Source organism: Carya illinoinensis, chromosome 3 (genome assembly GCF_018687715.1).
Source record: "Carya illinoinensis cultivar Pawnee chromosome 3, C.illinoinensisPawnee_v1, whole genome shotgun sequence".
NCBI lineage: Eukaryota > Viridiplantae > Streptophyta > Magnoliopsida > Fagales > Juglandaceae > Carya > Carya illinoinensis.
Genome location: NC_056754.1, coordinates 50,326,844 through 50,346,332, shown reverse-complemented (window position 1 = coordinate 50,346,332; position 19,489 = coordinate 50,326,844). Strand labels below are relative to the sequence as shown.

The 19,489-nt window shown below is 33.6% G+C and overlaps 2 protein-coding genes across 2 annotated transcripts; one reads left to right on the top strand and one right to left on the bottom strand.

Moving 5' to 3' along the window:
- The first annotated feature begins 4,030 nt into the window (after positions 1–4,030).
- Positions 4,031–9,062, top strand: LOC122304927 (2-alkenal reductase (NADP(+)-dependent)-like). The gene is made up of 6 exons (XM_043117190.1): positions 4,031–4,264; positions 4,406–4,580; positions 4,679–4,758; positions 8,111–8,305; positions 8,441–8,523; positions 8,610–9,062. The coding sequence occupies exons 1-6, from the start codon at positions 4,031–4,033 to the stop codon at positions 8,983–8,985; spliced, it is 1,143 nt and encodes a 380-aa protein (XP_042973124.1). The 3' UTR covers positions 8,986–9,062.
- A 1,653-nt stretch (positions 9,063–10,715) lies between these two features.
- Positions 10,716–13,826, bottom strand: LOC122305130 (beta-glucuronosyltransferase GlcAT14B-like). The gene is made up of 4 exons (XM_043117461.1): positions 12,955–13,826; positions 12,248–12,323; positions 12,002–12,117; positions 10,716–11,505 (listed from the first exon to the last, which is right to left on the bottom strand). The coding sequence occupies exons 1-4, from the start codon at positions 13,508–13,510 to the stop codon at positions 10,988–10,990; spliced, it is 1,266 nt and encodes a 421-aa protein (XP_042973395.1). The 5' UTR covers positions 13,511–13,826; the 3' UTR covers positions 10,716–10,987.
- Positions 13,827–19,489: the final 5,663 nt, after the last annotated feature.

Here is a 19,489-nt window from a genome sequence, read left to right as displayed (position 1 = left end):
ATAGCATGCATGTAAATGCAGTAATGTTACTTGTGATATTTTTCACTATTTTGTATTGATTAGTGGATTCATGCCTAGTTTTTTTATTACTTGATGATCAAGTAAGGTTTCCTATAACCGTTTCAAAGAGCATAGAAGCCTAATTTCAAACATCGTTTAGCAATAAGAGTTTAAAGTCAAGCCCCATTTGTCTATGTTGTTGCCTGTTGGTTTTGTTAAGTTTAAATATTTATTACAATTTTTTTATCTACTACATGTGATTCGAGAATAATGCTGATGGGATAAAATATCACAAATCCAAATAAACCAAGCCCAACCCATCATAGAACTCATACTAGAAGACAACAGAAGGAGAGAGGAAGATAGGACAAAGAAGAGACAAAAAGGGGATAAAAGAAAAGAAGATGTTAGGAGGCAAAGAAAGAAGTGACACAAGATAGGAGAAAAATAAGAAATAAGGAAAAGCAAGTAAGGCACATCAGTGACGAGTGGAATAAAACTGTCATCCCTCATCACTCTCAAGGTCAAGATAAAAAGGGATCATACCAGACGAGAAATTAGGCTTCTTCGACTTCTTTTTTAGCTTCTTCAACTTTGTAATGAGAGCTCTAGTGAGAATATCTCTTCCAATAAATAGATCTCTAACTTCTATTGTATAGTAAAAAATGAGAAGTTATAAAATACTCATATTATAGTGAATTTTCCCTCCAAACGACTTATAGATATAGGTCTAGTGTCGAACTATGTAAATCTGTGTCTCATTTTCCATTTATTTTTTCTGCATTTATTTCCTATTCATTGTTATGGATGTACATACGAATACCGTATAGCCGCTCTAGACTGCTACTGAAAGCTCCAAACCACCTTGATCAAGACCCGAAACGCAATCGTGAGCCGAGAATGATTCTTTCTCCTATTCTAGCATGTTGTGCAGCTTTTGGTATCAACAAATACTATGTACATGTTTAGGCTCTTCAAGTTAGAGTCTTGCATAGGCTTTTTTTTTTTTTTTTTTTTTTTTTTTTTTTTTTTTTTTTTTAAGTATAACTCATGCGGAAAATATGAGTTTTATTTTCTTCAAGTGGATTCCACCTTTAAAAAAAAAAAAAAACAAAGATTATTCGAAACTTGTACACGTTAACTAGAATTGTTAAAATCATTTTTTATTATCTAAAATCACTTATAATTCTTTTTGGGAACAACACAATATATTATATATAGATGGTCAGGTAAAACTTTTTAATCTTGTATATTAAAAAAAATTAAGAATGTAAATTTAAAGATTTTAAATCAAGATATGGTACTTAATCATCAACGAATCCAGAGTGTAACCTGCACGATTATTTTAGATGTGATCAATAAAATAACATAATTGAACTTTTGACATATTTTTAAAATATAATGAATATGGTTTCAGTACTCCAGATTTATTTCTTATTCATACAAATCCCATCGGAGTCATTATGCGTGGGAAATAGAACTTTCAAGTCAGGGGCTTGTTCCCTTTTCTCTCTAGAGGCAATTTCCCTACTAAAAAATCCAAGATCTCTGTCTCAAGCCAAAAGCTCCGTCCAGCACATGTGCAGTTTATTTTCTGCTAGTTTTTCATCTATAGCAAGGAGACGTACTGATCTATTACCTTCAGACCCCATCAACCGCCATGTGTCCCACATCAGGTTTCACCAACCTCCAATCTCTTTTGCGGCAGAAATAGAACGAATCGGAGTGACGCGTGAGTCATTGGCGCGTGAGTCACACATGCGGCTCAAAACAACGCATGAGATCCATGCGCCTTCACACAACGGGGGCGTTGTGCCGCTACGCGTGGGGCCAATGTCCTTAAATCCTTCGGACCCGACCATTCCTCTCTCTCCTAACATGGCGCGTGGCTCCACGTACCACCACTGTTCGGGACGGTCATTTGCAGGAGAATCCGTGCATCTCCAGTTTTCTATCCCTCCATATTTTTACTTTCCTTAACCAATGATCGTGAAAAATAAGTAGTAGAAGTCTCTAGCAACCAGTCCACACCAGAAAAATACAGCACACAACTCTTCACAACGGCTTCCAGTAGTAGGTTTATAGTCTGTTTTCAGAGTATAACAAAACTTCCGGCTTCCCCTTATGGGAAAAGGGTAGGGGTCAAGTCATGGACCTATATCTCTTTTTTTTTTTTTTTTTCCTTTTTTTTTTCTTGTATTGTATTTACTAATTTGAGATGAATCTTAAGATCTCTCACCCTATTTTAATATCCCATATAATAAGAATAATGGTAGGTAGTGAATAAGATCTCATATTGCTTATGAATGAAAAGTTCTTACTCTTTATAATGTTTTAATGGGATTCCAATTGTGTCATTGACTTTTTTTTAAAATGTAGACTATGTAATTTAAATCTTTTATTAGAACGTTACATCTATTGATTATTGTATTATGTAACTTTAAATATAATCTATAATATTATGTTTGCTTGAAAAAAATAATCCCATCGGATTGAATTTTTCAAAGAACGATATTAGACATTGAAGACTGAAGTGCTGCTCTTTTATTTTCCAATGACTACTAGATATACAATGATTTGACACGTAATCGATCTTAACTTATTCGAAATCCAACACAAAGTCCGTTCGGCCTCATTGCTGGCCTATCGTTTTGATTTGATAAAAACCTCTTTAATTTTTCGAGTTAAAGCAGATCTATACAGGTCTCCAAATCCTCAGCTGGTTTGATTATATATAATATATATATTTGATCTCTTATAATTATTAAAATTTTTTATATAAAATATAATAAATAATTTAATTTTTTTAAAATTTAAAATTTTATATTAAAAAAATTATATTATAATAATATTTTATTTAATTTTTAATAAAATCTCTCGCCTCGTCTTATTTAAACCGTGTAAGCAAAAAGTCCATAATCAGCCACCGATGCATGCTTGACATATGCATTTTTTGCATTGTCCTAAAGAGAAACGCGATGGTTCTAATTAGAGAAATGATATTTGTAGTCGTGGTTATTCAAGCGGCGTGCAGCCGCTTTAAAAAAAATGAATTAATATGGGACTCACATGAAAAAAAAAACTAACTTTTTAATCGTGGACCCCACTCTTTTTTAAAACGATTGCACGACGTTTGCAATTCCACGACTGTATGTAGCATTGCTCTTCTAATTATTGGTGTAGGACTAGTCTTCAAAACAAAAGCATCCGTCCTTTTGAGATAAGAAGAGTTACAACCACATGATATCTCGTGACTCCACCTTCGTCGTTTTATATACGTGCTTTGTCTGAGCACAGCTAGATGTTAAATCCATCTCATATTTAGTTAATAGATCCTTATATAACATCATATTGGATTAGATATATTTAGATTTTAGCTAGAGTAACTTCTAAAAATATTTTCAAACTTGGAAGTCTCTGTACATTTATCAAATACATATTTTATGAGTTATTTTTCTCTTCCTTTTTTCTTTTTTTTTTGTCTCACAACCATTTTCATGTCCACTTAAGTTGGATAGAAAATGGCAAAATATGATAAAATCAAATAAATTAATAATTTAAATAAATAAGTATTTTTTAATTATTAATTATTTTATTACTATATAATGAATAAATAGATAATTTAATGTGAGAATTTGATGTGAATAGCGAAAGTTAAATCTATCTCATATTATTTTATTATATATATATAAATAATAATTAATCCAATAGGGGTTAATAAAAATAGAATAATCAAAAGCTAAACTCATCTCACATTCATAAAAAATGTCCTTTTAACTTTAGCCAATCCAACAAGGTTGCTCTGAATAAGAAAAACGCTTTCTTCTGTTTCTATTTTTATTTTTTTTTTCTGCTAAACTGATCCTAATAACCAAAAGAGTACTAATCATACAGTTCTCTTGATCTTGTTTGTATCGCTAGCTTCTTATATATATATATATATATATATATATATATATATCATAATAGACCTTGAAACATGCACAGACCTTCAAACGGCACAAATCAAGAGCTGGGGAGAGTTACAACTATGGAAGTGACCAACAGGTACATAGTAACAAAGACTCACATCGATGGTGCATTAGAAGAGTCACATTTCGAGCTGAAGACTGCATCTCCTGCTCTAACAGTGGAGCCTGGGTCCAACGATGTCGTAGTGAAGAATCTCTATGTATCGATTGACCCATACCAGCTTAACCGCATGAAGAGTTACAGCTCCTCTAAGAGTGCCATAATTTTTTCTATCGGCATAACCCCAAGCGAGGTACGTATACCAAATTACGTATGTGATACATACTTAATTTGCCAAGATATATAATATAGAGATTTTGGTTGTTTTCTATGAGTACTGCAACTGATGTAATTTCTGAGTTGTTTTGTGAATATATGGATTGGATTGATACAGGGTATTGATGCATATGGTGTTGCTAGAGTTGTGGCTTCTGGGAGTTCCAAGTTCGAGAAAGATGACTTGGTTGTTGGTTTGATCGCCTGGGGAGAGTATAGCGTGGTAAAAGAAGGAAATATGTTAAGCAAATTGGATCCAATGGGATTTTTACTGACTCACCTCCTCCACCCAAGTGTGCCATACCAATCTGCTTGCAAACTGATTCATTCTTCAAATGAATGCACCTATTTCTTTGACATGAGAGACTTCTGCTATCAAATGCATCTGCAGGTATGTCTTCAAATAGATGTCTAAATGCCTCTCCAAATGCATCTTCAAATGCATTCGCATCGTCTATATCCACGGAGCTTGTAAGAGATTTTCTTCAGAGGAGATTTACAAGTGCTTTACTGCACAATCTCAACTTTTTAGGATTCTTTTTTCGCTCGAGTCTATGAGTCCGCACTCATGTACACCTTGAGCAAACTGAGTTTCGCTCGAATCACAACTGAGCGAACAATCTACCTGGCGCCTTTACAACTTTCAAACCAGGCTCTATAATCCTACAATCACACCAATCTCTAACTTGGAGACTGGTTCTCAACATGCTAACCTCTATCTCCAGCATGATCCCTTATCATCTATACAATTTTACAGCTCATGTCTTCAAATTAGAAGATTAACTAAAGTGATGCATAACTTTAGTTTATCACGTACAATGCCCTTAATCAACACATCTATATAGGGCAACACATATCCCACTACACTGGGAATCAATGGTCTCGCACGGACCTTGACACATATCAGAGAACCTGTTGCTGAGGTCTCCATCTCTGATTTGACTGACTCATCATCCTGCTGCTGTCTTCAATCGCATGTGCCCATCTTGTGTGCAGTTTCCGACTTGCATAATCTCCCTTCTTGCAAGATTTTTCTATATACCGTAGTTCACTACCTTCATTCAGCAGGATATAATTTAAGGTAGTAACCACCATGGAGGTCTGATCGTCTTGGCAGTTATGTGATCATCAACTTTAGGTATAGATATCTCTGGAACATTTGACGTTTTGTTCTCATCTCTCACACTTTTACTTCATGTGGTGGACTAGGGAGATTTCTTTAGATTTAGATGAGGAAAAGTAAAACTGAGTTCCTTTTACTTCCTCATATAATTCACACGACCATTACCACGAGCCAAGACCAATGAATCATTCGTGACCTTCCATGTCTTTTTGAGAAAACGCTATTGAATGACTGCTGTCTTCAAGCTGTCTTTAACAGCATTGTGCACTGCAAGAAATGCAACGCCATGTATTTCTTCAGTCACCATATTCACAGCATCATTCACAATTTTCTCCTGATTTTAGCAGTCTCTTGTGGCCTGTCTTGCCACAATTTTTAGCGAGTCATCTGTTGTCCAGATCTTGACTTGCCTCTGTCCTTACTAACAACATTCAGGACCAACAACTCGAGATTTTGCCAAAATCTCTTCTGCGCACCTCTTTATCTAGGATAAGATTTCTTACATTAAGAAATTTCAATTTTGACTTCTTTGCAGAATTACTCATAGCCATTCTCATGAACTCCCATCCTTTTGACCACAACGTCAAATGCTATTAGGCAACAATAGTATCTTCTGTCTTTTCTGAAATTGAACTGTTTCTTCATCTGCACTTTGTTATTTGCAATTGGCTTTTCAAAGAAAGCCATAATGAGATCCGTTGCGATTCTTCTCTTAATAACATTATACTTCATGAGTTGTATGACTGCAAAAAACATGCTGATATAACAAGTTAATCAGCATCGTCCAATGATCTGAAGTTTGCTCCTCAAACTTCACGATCCCAACTGACTTAAATCAAGCACAAACGAACTGAGTCTGGCAACATTGGACTCCAACTGGCTAAAATCAAGTCCCAAAACCAATGAGTCTGGCACGACTCCAACTGGCTGAGATCAAGCCCAAAACAAATGAGTCCGTCACGACTCCAACTGGCTGCGATCAAGCCCTAAACACATGAGTCCATCATGACTCCAACTGGCTACGATCAAGCCCAAAACAAATGAGTCCATCACGACTCCGACTGGCTACGATCAAGCCCACAACTGATCTGCAACTGTGAACGATTCAGATCGAAAGTACTGATGGCGAATCTCAACATTCCCATCGTACCGATGAGTCCGGAATGATCCAAATAGTTTGTCAGCACTATTTGATCATCGCGATGGCACTCCAACTAGCGTAGATCTAGCCCAAAATGATCTGCAACTCATGGACAGTTCAGATCAAAAGTACCGGTGGCGAATCCCAACATTTCCACCATACGGATGAGTCCGGAATGATCCAAATAGTTGGAAAGCACTATTTGATCGTTGAAATCGGACTCCGAATGGCTTAGATCTAGCCCAACAAAGATCTGAAAAAGGACGGCTCTGATCTGTCTGGCGTTTGGGATGCACGCGCTGAGTAGGGCATCTAGGCGGCGCGTTGGCGCGTGGATCACACACGCTACAGTTCTGTGTGCGCGTGAGGTGCGTGTATAAAACGCGTTGAACCTGTGTAGGGCGCGTGGGGGTGCATTGGCGCGTGTCTGACATGCGTCTTCCTCCTCTGGAGTGCATGGGGCGAGTGTGGCTCAGTCATCTTCAACCTCCGATGCGCGTGAGGGCGCATGAGTTGCAGCAGATGCACGCGCCGATCTTCTAGGGGCACGTGTGGGCTTGTTCAACCTCCGTTTTCGATTCCGTTTGCGGCAACGGATTCGTCTCAACGCAAGGAACACCCTGGAGTTGTCAAAAATTGATTTTGAGCAACTTGAATTTTAAGACAGCTCGAACCAGAACTCTGATACCAATTGTTGTACTTTCGGTCTGTCTAAAAATTACACAAAATAATTTTAAAGTGGTTCAGCAAATTGCTTACATCCACTGGAGCCTCTTTTATAGAATTTGTACGAGATTTACAAAACATTCTACAAAATTCTATTTCTCTCTCACGTCCCTCTTTCTCTTTCTTTTCTCTTCTCCCCACTGCCTTTCTCCTGCCCACCGCCCCACTTCTGCATATTTAAACTCTCCTATTTATAGGAGAGCATACCTCTACGGTGCACAATCTGTTGCATAATGTTAGGGGAGGTGTCTAATAAAACAAAACACTAAACGGTGCCTAATAAACCAAGAGAGAAAACGGTACATGTGCAGCCCTTCATATTTGGGTTGATTCAACAAAAAGAAGGAAATATGTTAAGCAAATTGGATCCAATGGGATTTCTACTGACTCACCACGTTGGAATTCTAGGTAATTAGATCCCCCTAAGCCCTTCTCCTTGCCAACTGAATTGAACCAAATACTTCATGGGGTTAGCTCAAGTGGGAGCCTTGCTTTTAGTGATTCCAAGTTGAGCAGGTTTGGTAGCTCAATATTTTCGTCTCAAACTTAGAATGCTCATCTTATCATTATAATTTTTTTAAATTTTTATATAAAATATAATAAATAATTTAATTTTTTTAAATTCTAATACAATATTTTCAAATCCTAAAACGATAATAATACTAAAAAATAATATTTTAAACTTTCGTTTCAAACTCAAAATTTTCATCTCTACCTCTACCCCTAAATTATTCGACATGCACTTACGAGAACAAGAAACTCATTATTGAGAACCTGTGTTCCTCCAAAATTGGTCCAGATTTTATTACTTTTAGCCTGAAGACTTTCCTTAACAACTTCTTCCTTTGTTTGTTCCTGCAGGGTTTAGTGGATTGGCGGCTTATGGTGGGTTTTTTGAAGTATGCCAACCAAAGAAGGGCGAGAAAGTCTTTGTATCTGCAGCTTCTGGATCGGTTGGAAATTTGGTTGGACAGTACGCCAAACTGTTTGGTTGCTATGTTGTTGGCTGTGCTGGGAGCAAGAAAAAGGTTCGCATGCGTGCAACCCTTTTGTTCTTAAATTGAACTTCAAAGCAATGCAAATGGTTTGAATCTTAGAGGAAAACTTGATTTTGTATGCTCCATTGAAACTTGAAACTTTATTTCATGATGAACTTATGATAGGTAGAATTGCTCAAAGAGAAGCTTGGATTTGATGAGGCATTCAACTACAAGGATGAAACAGATTTGAAGTCAACTTTGAAAGGGTAAAAACCTCAAAATATTGTCTTTTGAGGTTGAAATTTTAGCTCTAAAAAAAGAGGTTATATACATATATTTTTCTGGACTGCAGGTACTTCCCTGATGGAATCGACATATATTTCGACAATGTGGGGTCTGAGATGCTGGAAGCAGCAGTTGCTAACGTGAATAATTTTGGTAGAGTTGCAGTTTGTGGTGTAATTTCCGAATACACAAGTGGAAAGCGAGCTGCTCCTGACATGCTTGATGTTGTGTACAAGAGAATTACAATACGAGGGTTTTTAGCAGCTGATTACATGAATGTATACTCAGATTTCATATCAACAACTTCCGATCACCTTTGTACTGGAAATATGCAGGCCCTTGAAGATATCACTCCTGGTGTAGAGAACATACCTTCTGCTTTCATTGGACTCTTCAGCGGTGACAACGTTGGAAAGAAAATTGTGAAGATTGCTGATGAATGAGTGGAAAGAAAAACGAAAAAAGAAGAAAAAACTCATTTTGCTTGATTCGTTAAGTGAAATAAACATATGATTAATTATTTGGGTTGTTATTTTGGAGATTGTAATTGTTGCACTGCTTCCTACCAAGGATTTCTCCAACAATTCAAGCACTAACTAGATATAAATATATATATATATATAATTTTTTTTTTCTTTTCTTTTCTTAGTTTTTCTTGTTCATGCTTGCGGACGGATAAACAAAAGTTGAATAAAGATAGGTCTCCAATTATCTAACCGAATTGATGGTCCTATAATAAAAAAATGATAAAGATATCATGCGACTCTTGCAACATTTAAGGTGAGAGAGAGAGGACGTCGGAAACTCTGAAGGATAAGGTTTCCGTTTGAGCTAGGGAGAGGGCAGAAGATACAATTTGGGTGGGAGAGATCTAGGGTTTTGGTTTGGACTTTGGGCGAGAGAGATATTGAGAGCTAGGGTTTGGAAGATTGAAAGAAAGAAAGCAGAAGATTGAGAGGGATGAGATTGCCATATTTCGCAAGGAGAGAGGAGCTGAGGAGATCGCAGACGGCAGATTCACACGGAGAGAGAATTTCAGTAGGTAGGGTTTTATATATATATAACCCAGGTGCCGAATTTTAAACTTGAAACTTGGGTCTTATAACCAAACTCAGACCTGATTGGTTCGGGTTTTGTAATGCGGGTTCCAGATTGAGCTGAAAAAAAATTCAGCTTGGATAAATAGCTATATGGATAGTGAAAAGAAAATTAAATAAAATATTATTAGAATATTATTTTTTGATATTATTATTATTTTAAGATTTGAAAAATTTGAATTATTTATTATATTTTGTATAAGAATTTTAAAAAGTTGTAATGATTAGATGAGATGAATTGAATATTTTTTGTATCCAAACTGAGCCTAATGTTGCTCGAATAGGATTTTGAGACAGTATGAACTACACGTAGACCGTCTAATTTGGTCAAGCAATGGAAGATGATTTCAATTGACAAAAGAGTCTATATCCTTACCGCATGTTCTCATCTTGGCGTAGTCACAATTTCAATAGCTACGCGGCATAATCTTTAGTCCAAACTAATTCCTGCCACCGCATTGGTGGACATGTACCTAAAATCAAGAGCGATTTAGAAATAAAATTTCATTATTTTATATTTAACATAATTAATACGAATATTGAAATCGGGAAACAGAGCATGGAGAAAGCCAAGGGAGACGTTGATTCTGGTACTTAGATAGATAGATAGATAGATAGGGAGACTGGCTGGGAAATGAATGCAGAGGAAGTTGGAAAGTGGCTGGCATGAGTAAGAAGCGAGGTTGCAGTGTGATAGAGGCCATCTTTGCCATCCTCGGGCACATGAAATATGAAAGATGCTTGATTCTTTTTCCAATATCATGTGCAGGGAAGGGAAACAGAGTAAAGTTAAATGAAACTATGAGTAGTGTTTTAACACCTGTGATTACAATTCAACTAAATGTAACTTGTCGTCTTCTTGCTTGCCATTTATGTACCAAGGAAAATTACATGGTAATTTGTGAAACCAAAATGGTGGGTTGTTCATAAACGGAAACCAAAATGGTGGGTTATTCATAAACGAAATGACATGCTGCTCATTGATACCTGTAGTCTCTGAGGCAGCTTACATAATATCTCTTTTTCCTTGTGTTTATGAAATATTCAATAGAAATAAGGCACAGTGCAGCAGGAAATTGACAAAGAATTGTTCTGTTAACTTTCATTAATATGCAAACAAATTTAAATGTTAAACTACAATTTGGGGCTATTAAACGACAAATATATTGTATTGGATATGGAAGGTAAAGCTGGATAATGTAGTCTGGAAAGGTTGTTATTTCCTTTCCCCACTTAGTTCCTAAAGCATTGCTATCCGTTCTGTTGGCCATTATCAAGTGACCCGGGGAGGACTGAACTCCCATTGGTTACTGATTTAAGATGACATATTTCTGCACAGGAATGATTATCAAGCGCACTGCTTTGCATAAAAATCCTCAGCTGACAACAAACCATTGATGAGGCGCTTCAGCCTTTCAGCACCTGGACCTGGCCTGAGTTCAGTGGTGTTTGCCATGATCTGATGTGGAACAGTCATGTTTACATTTCCTTTGTGATTAAACCATCCACCAGGCACAAATCCATCAACATTGCGACCCAAAAGCTCTGAATCAATCTTGTCAAGAACAGGCTCATTACTGCCAAATTTCCTTGCAAAGGGGGCATTGCTATCTACCATCCTCTGATAGTCATCGTTAGTGAGAAAATGTGGGTGTTGTTTTGGAGGATTGTCCCATGATATGAAGTGGAGGTCATGGTTTACAGTAGTATTCTGAAACTCCGGGGCATTGCAGATAACCGTATGAAAATACCCTTCAGGTGAAGAAAGAAAGTTGGCATAATACATAAGGACTACCCTCGGGAGGTTGTCCCATCCCCACAAACAAAACTCTACAAAAGGCCGGGAGAGCATCATCCACGCGGAACCTGAAGAAATCAACGACCATACACCATGATTAACTACAAGGTTAAAACTGGGATCTGGTATACAAAAAAAAAAAAAAAAAAAAAATCTAGGATCAACATTTCAAAATCCAAGGGACAAGCATTTGTATCAAATTCTGATATCATGTTTGCATCTCATAAGAAAGAAGTTCACATTTGGAACCTATTGCAGCATGGAAGTAACTGCTAGGAGCCCTTACCGCATAAAAATAGGTCTTGGACTCTTGAACTAAAGGCAGAATGCTCTAAATTGTCAAATAACTTGGGTCCCTAAGCCTACATTATGCCTCTCTGAAATGCAGATAATAACTAATATTCATTATGATAGCACAGAATCCTTCCATTTCTGTGGGTCACTCATGAACTTTCATGTACTGTTCTAACAATTGGAAGCGCTAAAACTATTAAGTAGGCGTGGGGAAAAAAAGGCATAAAAATTCAGATAAAGTAAAGAGGCAACAGAAGTAGTATTCCTCACCCGTAAATAGCCTATATGCAGATGGAACGCGCCTTTGCTCTGACATCCAAAATACATCTGATTTACGCAGGCTATACAAACCTGGATCAATTATGATAGGCTTGGCTCTCTGATACCTGTGGATTTCGAAGGATTTGCAGTTTTTAAGCACAGTTTTATTCAATTCTGCAGACAATTCTTGTGCTGCTTTTGAACCAATTCAACCAAAATTAAAAACTGACAAAAGAAAAAGGATGAGCCAAATACTCCTTCCAGCCAATGTCACTTGTATGCTCAATAAAATTAAGGTTTCTTGGAATAGCTGACAATGTGTGAAGCAGATCTGTGATACAGAAAAGAAGTTACAATTTGAATGTATCAGAAAGTGGCGATAGAGAGTAACCCCTAGACTAGTATCATTTTTTAAAAACCATTTTCCATATACATTAGTCAAATTAATAAAAAGAATGATATAATTAGACACAATCAGCTCAACTTTTGGGATAATAACTTGAAAGCGGCAAATTAAACACATCTGTAGTGGGTAATAAACAAAAACTGGAAATAACAAATCATATGCATGGTAATTAATGGATGAGCAGAACCAGCAACTACTTGACAGATGACTCCCACAAAAATTCACAAACACCGAATCAAGAAAAAACCATCACCCACATATAACTATATTTTTTCTACTCTCTTAGACATGCGCGGTGAAAGTGTTCCATCTCATTTCATTTAATATTTTAATAATATTTTATTCCATTTTCATTTCAAATCACCGAACTCAATTTTATAGAAAAAATACTTAAGTCATAACCATTTCACAAGTTAAAGTAGAAAAAATACTTAGTCATAACCATTTCACAAGTTAAAGCGCTAGTACCAAAGCAACTTAATTTATGACCAAACAGCTTTGATCGGCGGTGGCAAAACCCAAAATTCAACCAGCACGGGTTTTTAAGTTTCCTTACCGTCTTGGGTCACCAAGGGATAATCCGAAGCACTCAAGTTAATGAACCAATCCCAGTCTCCCCCATCCCTCAACAAAATCGCCGCCGCGTGAAGCGTATTGCTCACCATCGTGGGCCCCCGATACGTAACCAAATTCGCTTTAATAACCATCCTCACATTCCCGAACTCCTTAAACAGCGGCTCGTTCCTCAGAAAACTAGCCAGCACCAGCCGTTCCTCGGCCGAGGCCTCCAGGTCTAAGTGCACCGCGTACTGGTTCCTCGGATGGTACAGGGCCTTGAGCGTCCTCTTCAAGCTCTCCCCGTCACCCCTCGACCCGGAGATTAAGTACGCCAGCCTCGGAATCGAATCTTTAGAATTACCAGAAGAGAAACGCAACTTCGATTCCACGAAGGATGGAACCTGGTTCTTGACGTTGGCTTGGTGGTTGAAGCGCCAGGATGGGTTGAAGGAGGTAAAAACAGTGAGGAATACAAGCAAGGTAGACAGTAGAAGACTGATGCCCAACGCAAGAAACCACTTCTTCTTCTTCTGCTGTGGCTTATTTGCCTCCATGCCAAGAAAAATAATACTACTACTATTATTCTACTCCGAAATAGAGGATTCAAGCTTAGAAAGAGAGAGATACTTTGGGTACAGGGTCAAGGATTAAAAATGTGAGACAGAGCTAGGATCTGGGTTGGTTTACCGATGTCGAATTTCGTCGGTCTAGCCAACACAGAATGGAGCCTGGAGGCCAGGAAAGGGATTGACGATTCCTAATACATTATTAGCACTGTGGCCTGTGGGTGGGTGCGACTGTGGGAGTGCAGTAGAAGGTGGGCGATAAAAGACACTTTTTTTCAACGGGGAAGCTTTTCGGAAGGATGATTTAAGTCTTGATGTCCTTTGTATTAATATCTCTACGTGCCGATCGACCTTTGGCCACAAGATGAGCAGAGTTAGCTGTAAAGGAATAAGTGTGTCCCTTACTGGTGGGACCTTTGATTGGCTTTATGCTATAATATATTCCAATTTGAAAATTGCTTTTCTTTCTTGGAAAAGTACGGGTAGTTTCACAAAATTATTTTATTTTATTTTATATAATTATTATAATTTTTTTAAAAATTTTTATCTAAAAATATAATAAATAATTCTAAATTTTTAAGTCATAAAATAAAAAAATTATATTATAATAATATTTTATTTAATTTTTAATAAAATATTTTATTTTATCTCTTTCAAATTGTATAATCAAATAATGTCTAGATGATTTTGTGTCTGTTTGATGGAGAGTTTTGGGTGTAATGAATTTACGAGAGCATTGTCGTTGAACTAATCAAATATCAATGAAATTTAAAATATATCTAAGTTTTATATAAATGACATGTATTTGACTAGTTAAAAATCTTTAGTTTAGATTTTGAATCACAATAATTCTAAAGAAATTTTTAAAGTTTGAGAGTTATTATTTATCTATCAAATCTATATTTTATTTATAAATAATCAATAAAGTTTTATTAAATTCCTTTTAAAAATTTCATTAGTAAACAAGGTTATGTTATGTCTAAGTTTTTCAGGAAATATTTTTTTGTAAACAAACCTATATTATGTTGAATAATTAAATTGATATAAAAAATAGTTAAAATTAATTTTAAATAAAAATTAAATTATTAATAAACATATAGAGTGTATATGTAAAATATAAGAAAAGATATATTCAAAATATTATTATTAAAATACATAATACTATATTATTATTTTAATTTTATGAAAAATAATCTAATGTAAATTAATATCTTCAATAACTTTAAATTTAACCCAAATCTCAACTTTTAGCTAAATTTTAGAAATGACTGTACCACTACCGATGCTCACTATTTTGCTAAACTTGTGGTGGATTTGGAGTTGACTTGAAGTGCTGAGCTTTGATTTCGAGTTTGAGGCTTGGTTTGTATATTAAAAAAATTTTTAATTCATATGATCTCATTTTAATATTTAAATATTATAAACACTTTATAATTTTAAATTTTTTAACTTTTTCATCAAATTATTATAATTTTTTTAAATTTTTAAACAAAATATAATACCAATTCAGTCATTGGTGATTATGGTATTGATTTATATGGTTGTTGGAGAGGAAATAACACGGGGTTTGGGAGTCTTGCACGGCTAAAAATGAGATGGAACATGTGCACCACATTGGCGTGTATGGTATGGTGCACTTTAGGTAAGGAACACTTTGTTTGTGCTGTGGTGACTGAATGGTGTTGTCTATTAGGCCCTTTTATGACTTGTGTGTCACTTGATGTCCTACTTTGTTTTCTTTTTCTTTTTCCCTATTGGTGAATTAATGAGTAAGAGTTTGGCCACTTTTTTTTTTTAAGAAATATTTTAACCACAAATAAGAGATTCCATGAAACTTTTTTTTTTTTTTTTTTTTTAAATAAGTAAAAACTTATTAATACCTGTAAGTATAGTTAAGTACACTATGGATGTATAAAAGAGAAAAAACACCTAGTTGGGATGCTTAAATAGAAACAAGGAAAATGATCCTAACAAAACCCTAGACCAAGCCCAAAGACGCGCTACCCCAAACCACCACCAGTGCACCAATGTGACTCACCAAAAAATGAGTAGCATAAAAGCTATTTTAAGTGCAGGAGAATGTCGTATAATAATTAAGAATAAAATTCTTAAATCGTCTCATCGGGAAAAGTTACTTAAATCCAAACTCGTATAAAATAGTGAAAAGTTTTAAAAACAAAAGTGGTGGTATGTACAATGAATGGAAGGATGCAACAAAAATAAAAAATGCACTTGTCATAAACTAGATTCATACTTTTTGATTTTTTTTAGTGTTGAAATGGAACGTAAAAGACTAACAAATTGAAATTAACAATTAAATATTCAATTAAGTTAAACAATTTTAATTAATCTGAAAATTAAATAATAAACTGAAATTAATATAAAATGTAATTGTAATACATATTTAATGAAAATTTAAAGAAATAAGAAAAATAACTGACAAAATAAAATAAATAGTAAATAAAATGCCCAAACTTTTAATTCAAAAATATCAATAATACATCATAAACTTCAAATTGAAATTAAGTAAAAAGTAGGGAATGAAAAAATCAAGCAAATTGAAAGGAGATGGAGATTGAAAGCGGTGGAGGGGGCTATACTGTAACAACAATTGGACCCCTCAAGGAGCTCTTCAAAGCCCTGTAGTGTGAGTGAGTGCCCCAAAAGAATTTATGTATTGTGGCGTGAATTAAAGACCCATGAGAAAGAAAACTCTGCGCTGAAAATGCCCCCCCTCAAGATCCTCTTGTGTGTGGCTTGAAATATACTCCCAAGAGAAAATAAGTGTGCAGCGCGCAAGAAGAATAAAAGTGTGCCATCTGGTCTTGAACTTTCCAAGGAAAAATACAATTCTTGCATGTAACACTTGAAGTCCCACTCCAAGTCAAAGTCTCCAAATCAATTAATGTAGCACTAGATCAAATTAGAAGCGTGCGGCTGAAAATGCCCAAGGAAAATAATGTGTGGCTGAAATTAATTCCCCATCACCAAAGTGTTGCCGTGTGTTAAAGACCTCAAGGTCAAAGTTTCATTTGAATAAATGCATATCTAGGTTAAAATCCCCTTTTCATTTATTAGCCTATATAAAAAATAAAAATAAAAATTAGAAATGAAATAAAATAAAAATAAATAATAAAATATCAAAAATATGTTATGCATGTAAATAAATATTGTCTAATTAAATCACAAGTTATAATATTAAACAAAACTCATACTATTTATCAATTTAAATTACAACTCAGATTTATGTATCTTGATCAATTTTCATCTAAAATCAATAATAATGTAATTAAAGAATTAAAATATATTAGTTCTAAATGTATAAAAATATGCAATATTTTAGTTCAATTACACATCCCAAGTAGCATTTTGCTATTCATTGAGCAAAATAGTGAAAATTAGTTGAGATGAACATTGCATAAAGATTGAAATTCAAATAAAAATAGGGGTGTAAAAAAAACCCGGAAAACCGAAAAACTGGACCGGCCCGAACCGGTTGTGCCGGTTTTGGACCGGTCCGGTCCGGAACCGGTTTTATAACTAGGAAACCGACCGGTTCCGGTTCCGCTTAAAAGTGAACCGGTCCGGACCGGACCGGACCGGTACTGTATATATATATTTATTAATATTATATATAATATGTTTTATATTATATAGACTTTTTATATAAAATAATGTAAATTATAATTATATATAAGATAATGGACTTATAATTTATAAAATAAATGTTTAATCTTGAACATAAAAATTTAATTCATCATATGCTTTTAATATATAATATTATAAATATATATTATTAATAACATTTTATTATAAGAAGTAAGAACTAAGAAAAAAAAATTACTCAAATAGTCAAATATTATTACTAAATTTTGAAATAATCACTAATACTAAATAGTCAAATATTATGACTTAATACTAAATACTAATAGTCTAATATTATATTACTAATTTACTATTAATATTATACTTTCAGTCTATGTATAAACTATAATAAACTAATACTAAAGTTTAAACTACTATACTAATTTTAGTAACTAAATCACTACACTAAATAATCATATATAAAATAATCACTATGGTCTATTAATAATATAGTACTATTTGTAATATACTTTAAGTCTATATAATCATTAATTACATAAAAAATAATCACATATATACTAATAGTCTAATACTAATAGTCTAATACTAATATTCTAATATAGGCTATAGTTATACTCATACTAATATAGTTATACTAAATCACCAAAACTAATACTAATATATAGCTATACTAATAGTCTAATATTAATACTATTACTATTATATAGTCTATTACTATTATATAATCTAATATAGTCTAATATTAGTTATATAGCTATAACTAATACTAATATATATACTAATACTAATAGTCTAATATAGACTTATAGACTTATAGTATTAATACTATATTGCATTGTTATATTCTTTAATTTATTATGTATAACTATGTAGTCTATTATATATATATATATATAGTCTATTATATTAATACAATTTAAATTGTATGACCTAATACTAAATACTAATAATCTAAAACTATATTACTATTAGTATTATACTTAAGTCTATGTATAATTTTATAAATTAGTATATAAATCATTATACTAAATAATCATATATAAAATAATGATATAATAACACTAATACTAAATTAATATACTAATACTATCAATATAGTCTATCAGTAATATAGTTATAATAAAACAAACTCACTATAACAATTAACAAATATTAATATCATTATATGGTAGTTATAATCACTATAATGAATACTAATATTTATAATGATACTAATAGTCTAATATAGACTAAGTTATACTCATACTGATATAGTTATACTAAATCACCAATTCACCATAAGGTCCATAACTAATACTAAGATATAACTATACTAATAGTTTACCAATAATACTATTATATTGTCTAATATATTATATAACTATAACTAATACTAATATTTATATACTAATACTAATAGTTTAATATAGACTTATAGTATTAATACTAATAGTTTATTATATATATACTAATATTAATAGTCATTAATAATTATATTATTTAATGTATAACAATATAGCCTATATATAGACTTATAGTATTAATATCATTATATGTAGTAGTAACACTAATACTATAATAGTTTTAGTCATTGTTTTGTATTTAATAATATAATTGTTATACCTTTCAAAAAAAAAAAAAATATAATTGTTATAGTATTTTTAATTGTCTTATATTTATTTTATTGTACAATTTTTATTTTATTAGGTTAAACTAGGTTAAACTAAAGAGTAAAGCATACCAGACTTTTTTTTCTCTTCCAGACCATCTACTGCGCCGACTCCTCCTCCTCTTCTTCTTCTTCTTCTTCTCTGCTTTGACGCCTACAACTACAAGGCTCTTTCTTGATACAGGTATGGTAAGTTTATCATTTATTTCATTTATTGCATTTATTATACAACTGAATATTGCTCACCCACAAGTCGGTCATGCTGACTTCAGGATCCGATCGGAACCGGTAATCATGGTCAATCTGTAAACGAGTTGGTTAGTTTTCCTTCGGCATGATCCAAGAGAGGAAGAATAGACATCCGTAAAGATTCACTTTTAAGATTTATATCTGGCTAATAAAAAACAAATGCCTCCAAACATACGTACATCACACTCCGAAGGAGTAATCTGCTAGTTCACATATATATATATATATTTAATTTATTTATTTTGTATTAGCCAGATATATATATATTTAGCCAGATATATATATATATATATTTATTTATATTATGTGAACTAAATATATATATATATATATTTAGTTCACATAATTTATTTATCTAAATTGCTTGGTCTATTTTTTTATAAAGTATGTGATTGTAATCTAATATTAATGCTATTTATTGTTGTTACTATAGATGGATCAATCAAATGAAACACCCGGCGATG

What these genes read in the sequence shown, in the direction of transcription:
- LOC122304927 (XM_043117190.1), top strand. Translation starts at nt 4,031, where the DNA reads ATGGAAGTGACCAACAGGTACATAGTAACAAAGACTCACATCGATGGT. An exon ending in TCGGCATAACCCCAAGCGAG is followed by an intron (nt 4,265 to 4,405) that starts GTACGTATACCA and finishes GGATTGATACAG; the next exon opens with GGTATTGATGCATATGGTGT. An exon ending in TTGAAGTCAACTTTGAAAGG is followed by an intron (nt 8,524 to 8,609) that starts GTAAAAACCTCA and finishes TCTGGACTGCAG; the next exon opens with GTACTTCCCTGATGGAATCG.
- LOC122305130 (XM_043117461.1), bottom strand. Translation starts at nt 13,510, where the DNA reads ATGGAGGCAAATAAGCCACAGCAGAAGAAGAAGAAGTGGTTTCTTGCG. An exon ending in TCCCTTGGTGACCCAAGACG is followed by an intron (nt 12,324 to 12,954) that starts GTAAGGAAACTT and finishes TCTGTATCACAG; the next exon opens with ATCTGCTTCACACATTGTCA. An exon ending in TGCATATAGGCTATTTACGG is followed by an intron (nt 11,506 to 12,001) that starts GTGAGGAATACT and finishes TGATTTCTTCAG; the next exon opens with GTTCCGCGTGGATGATGCTC.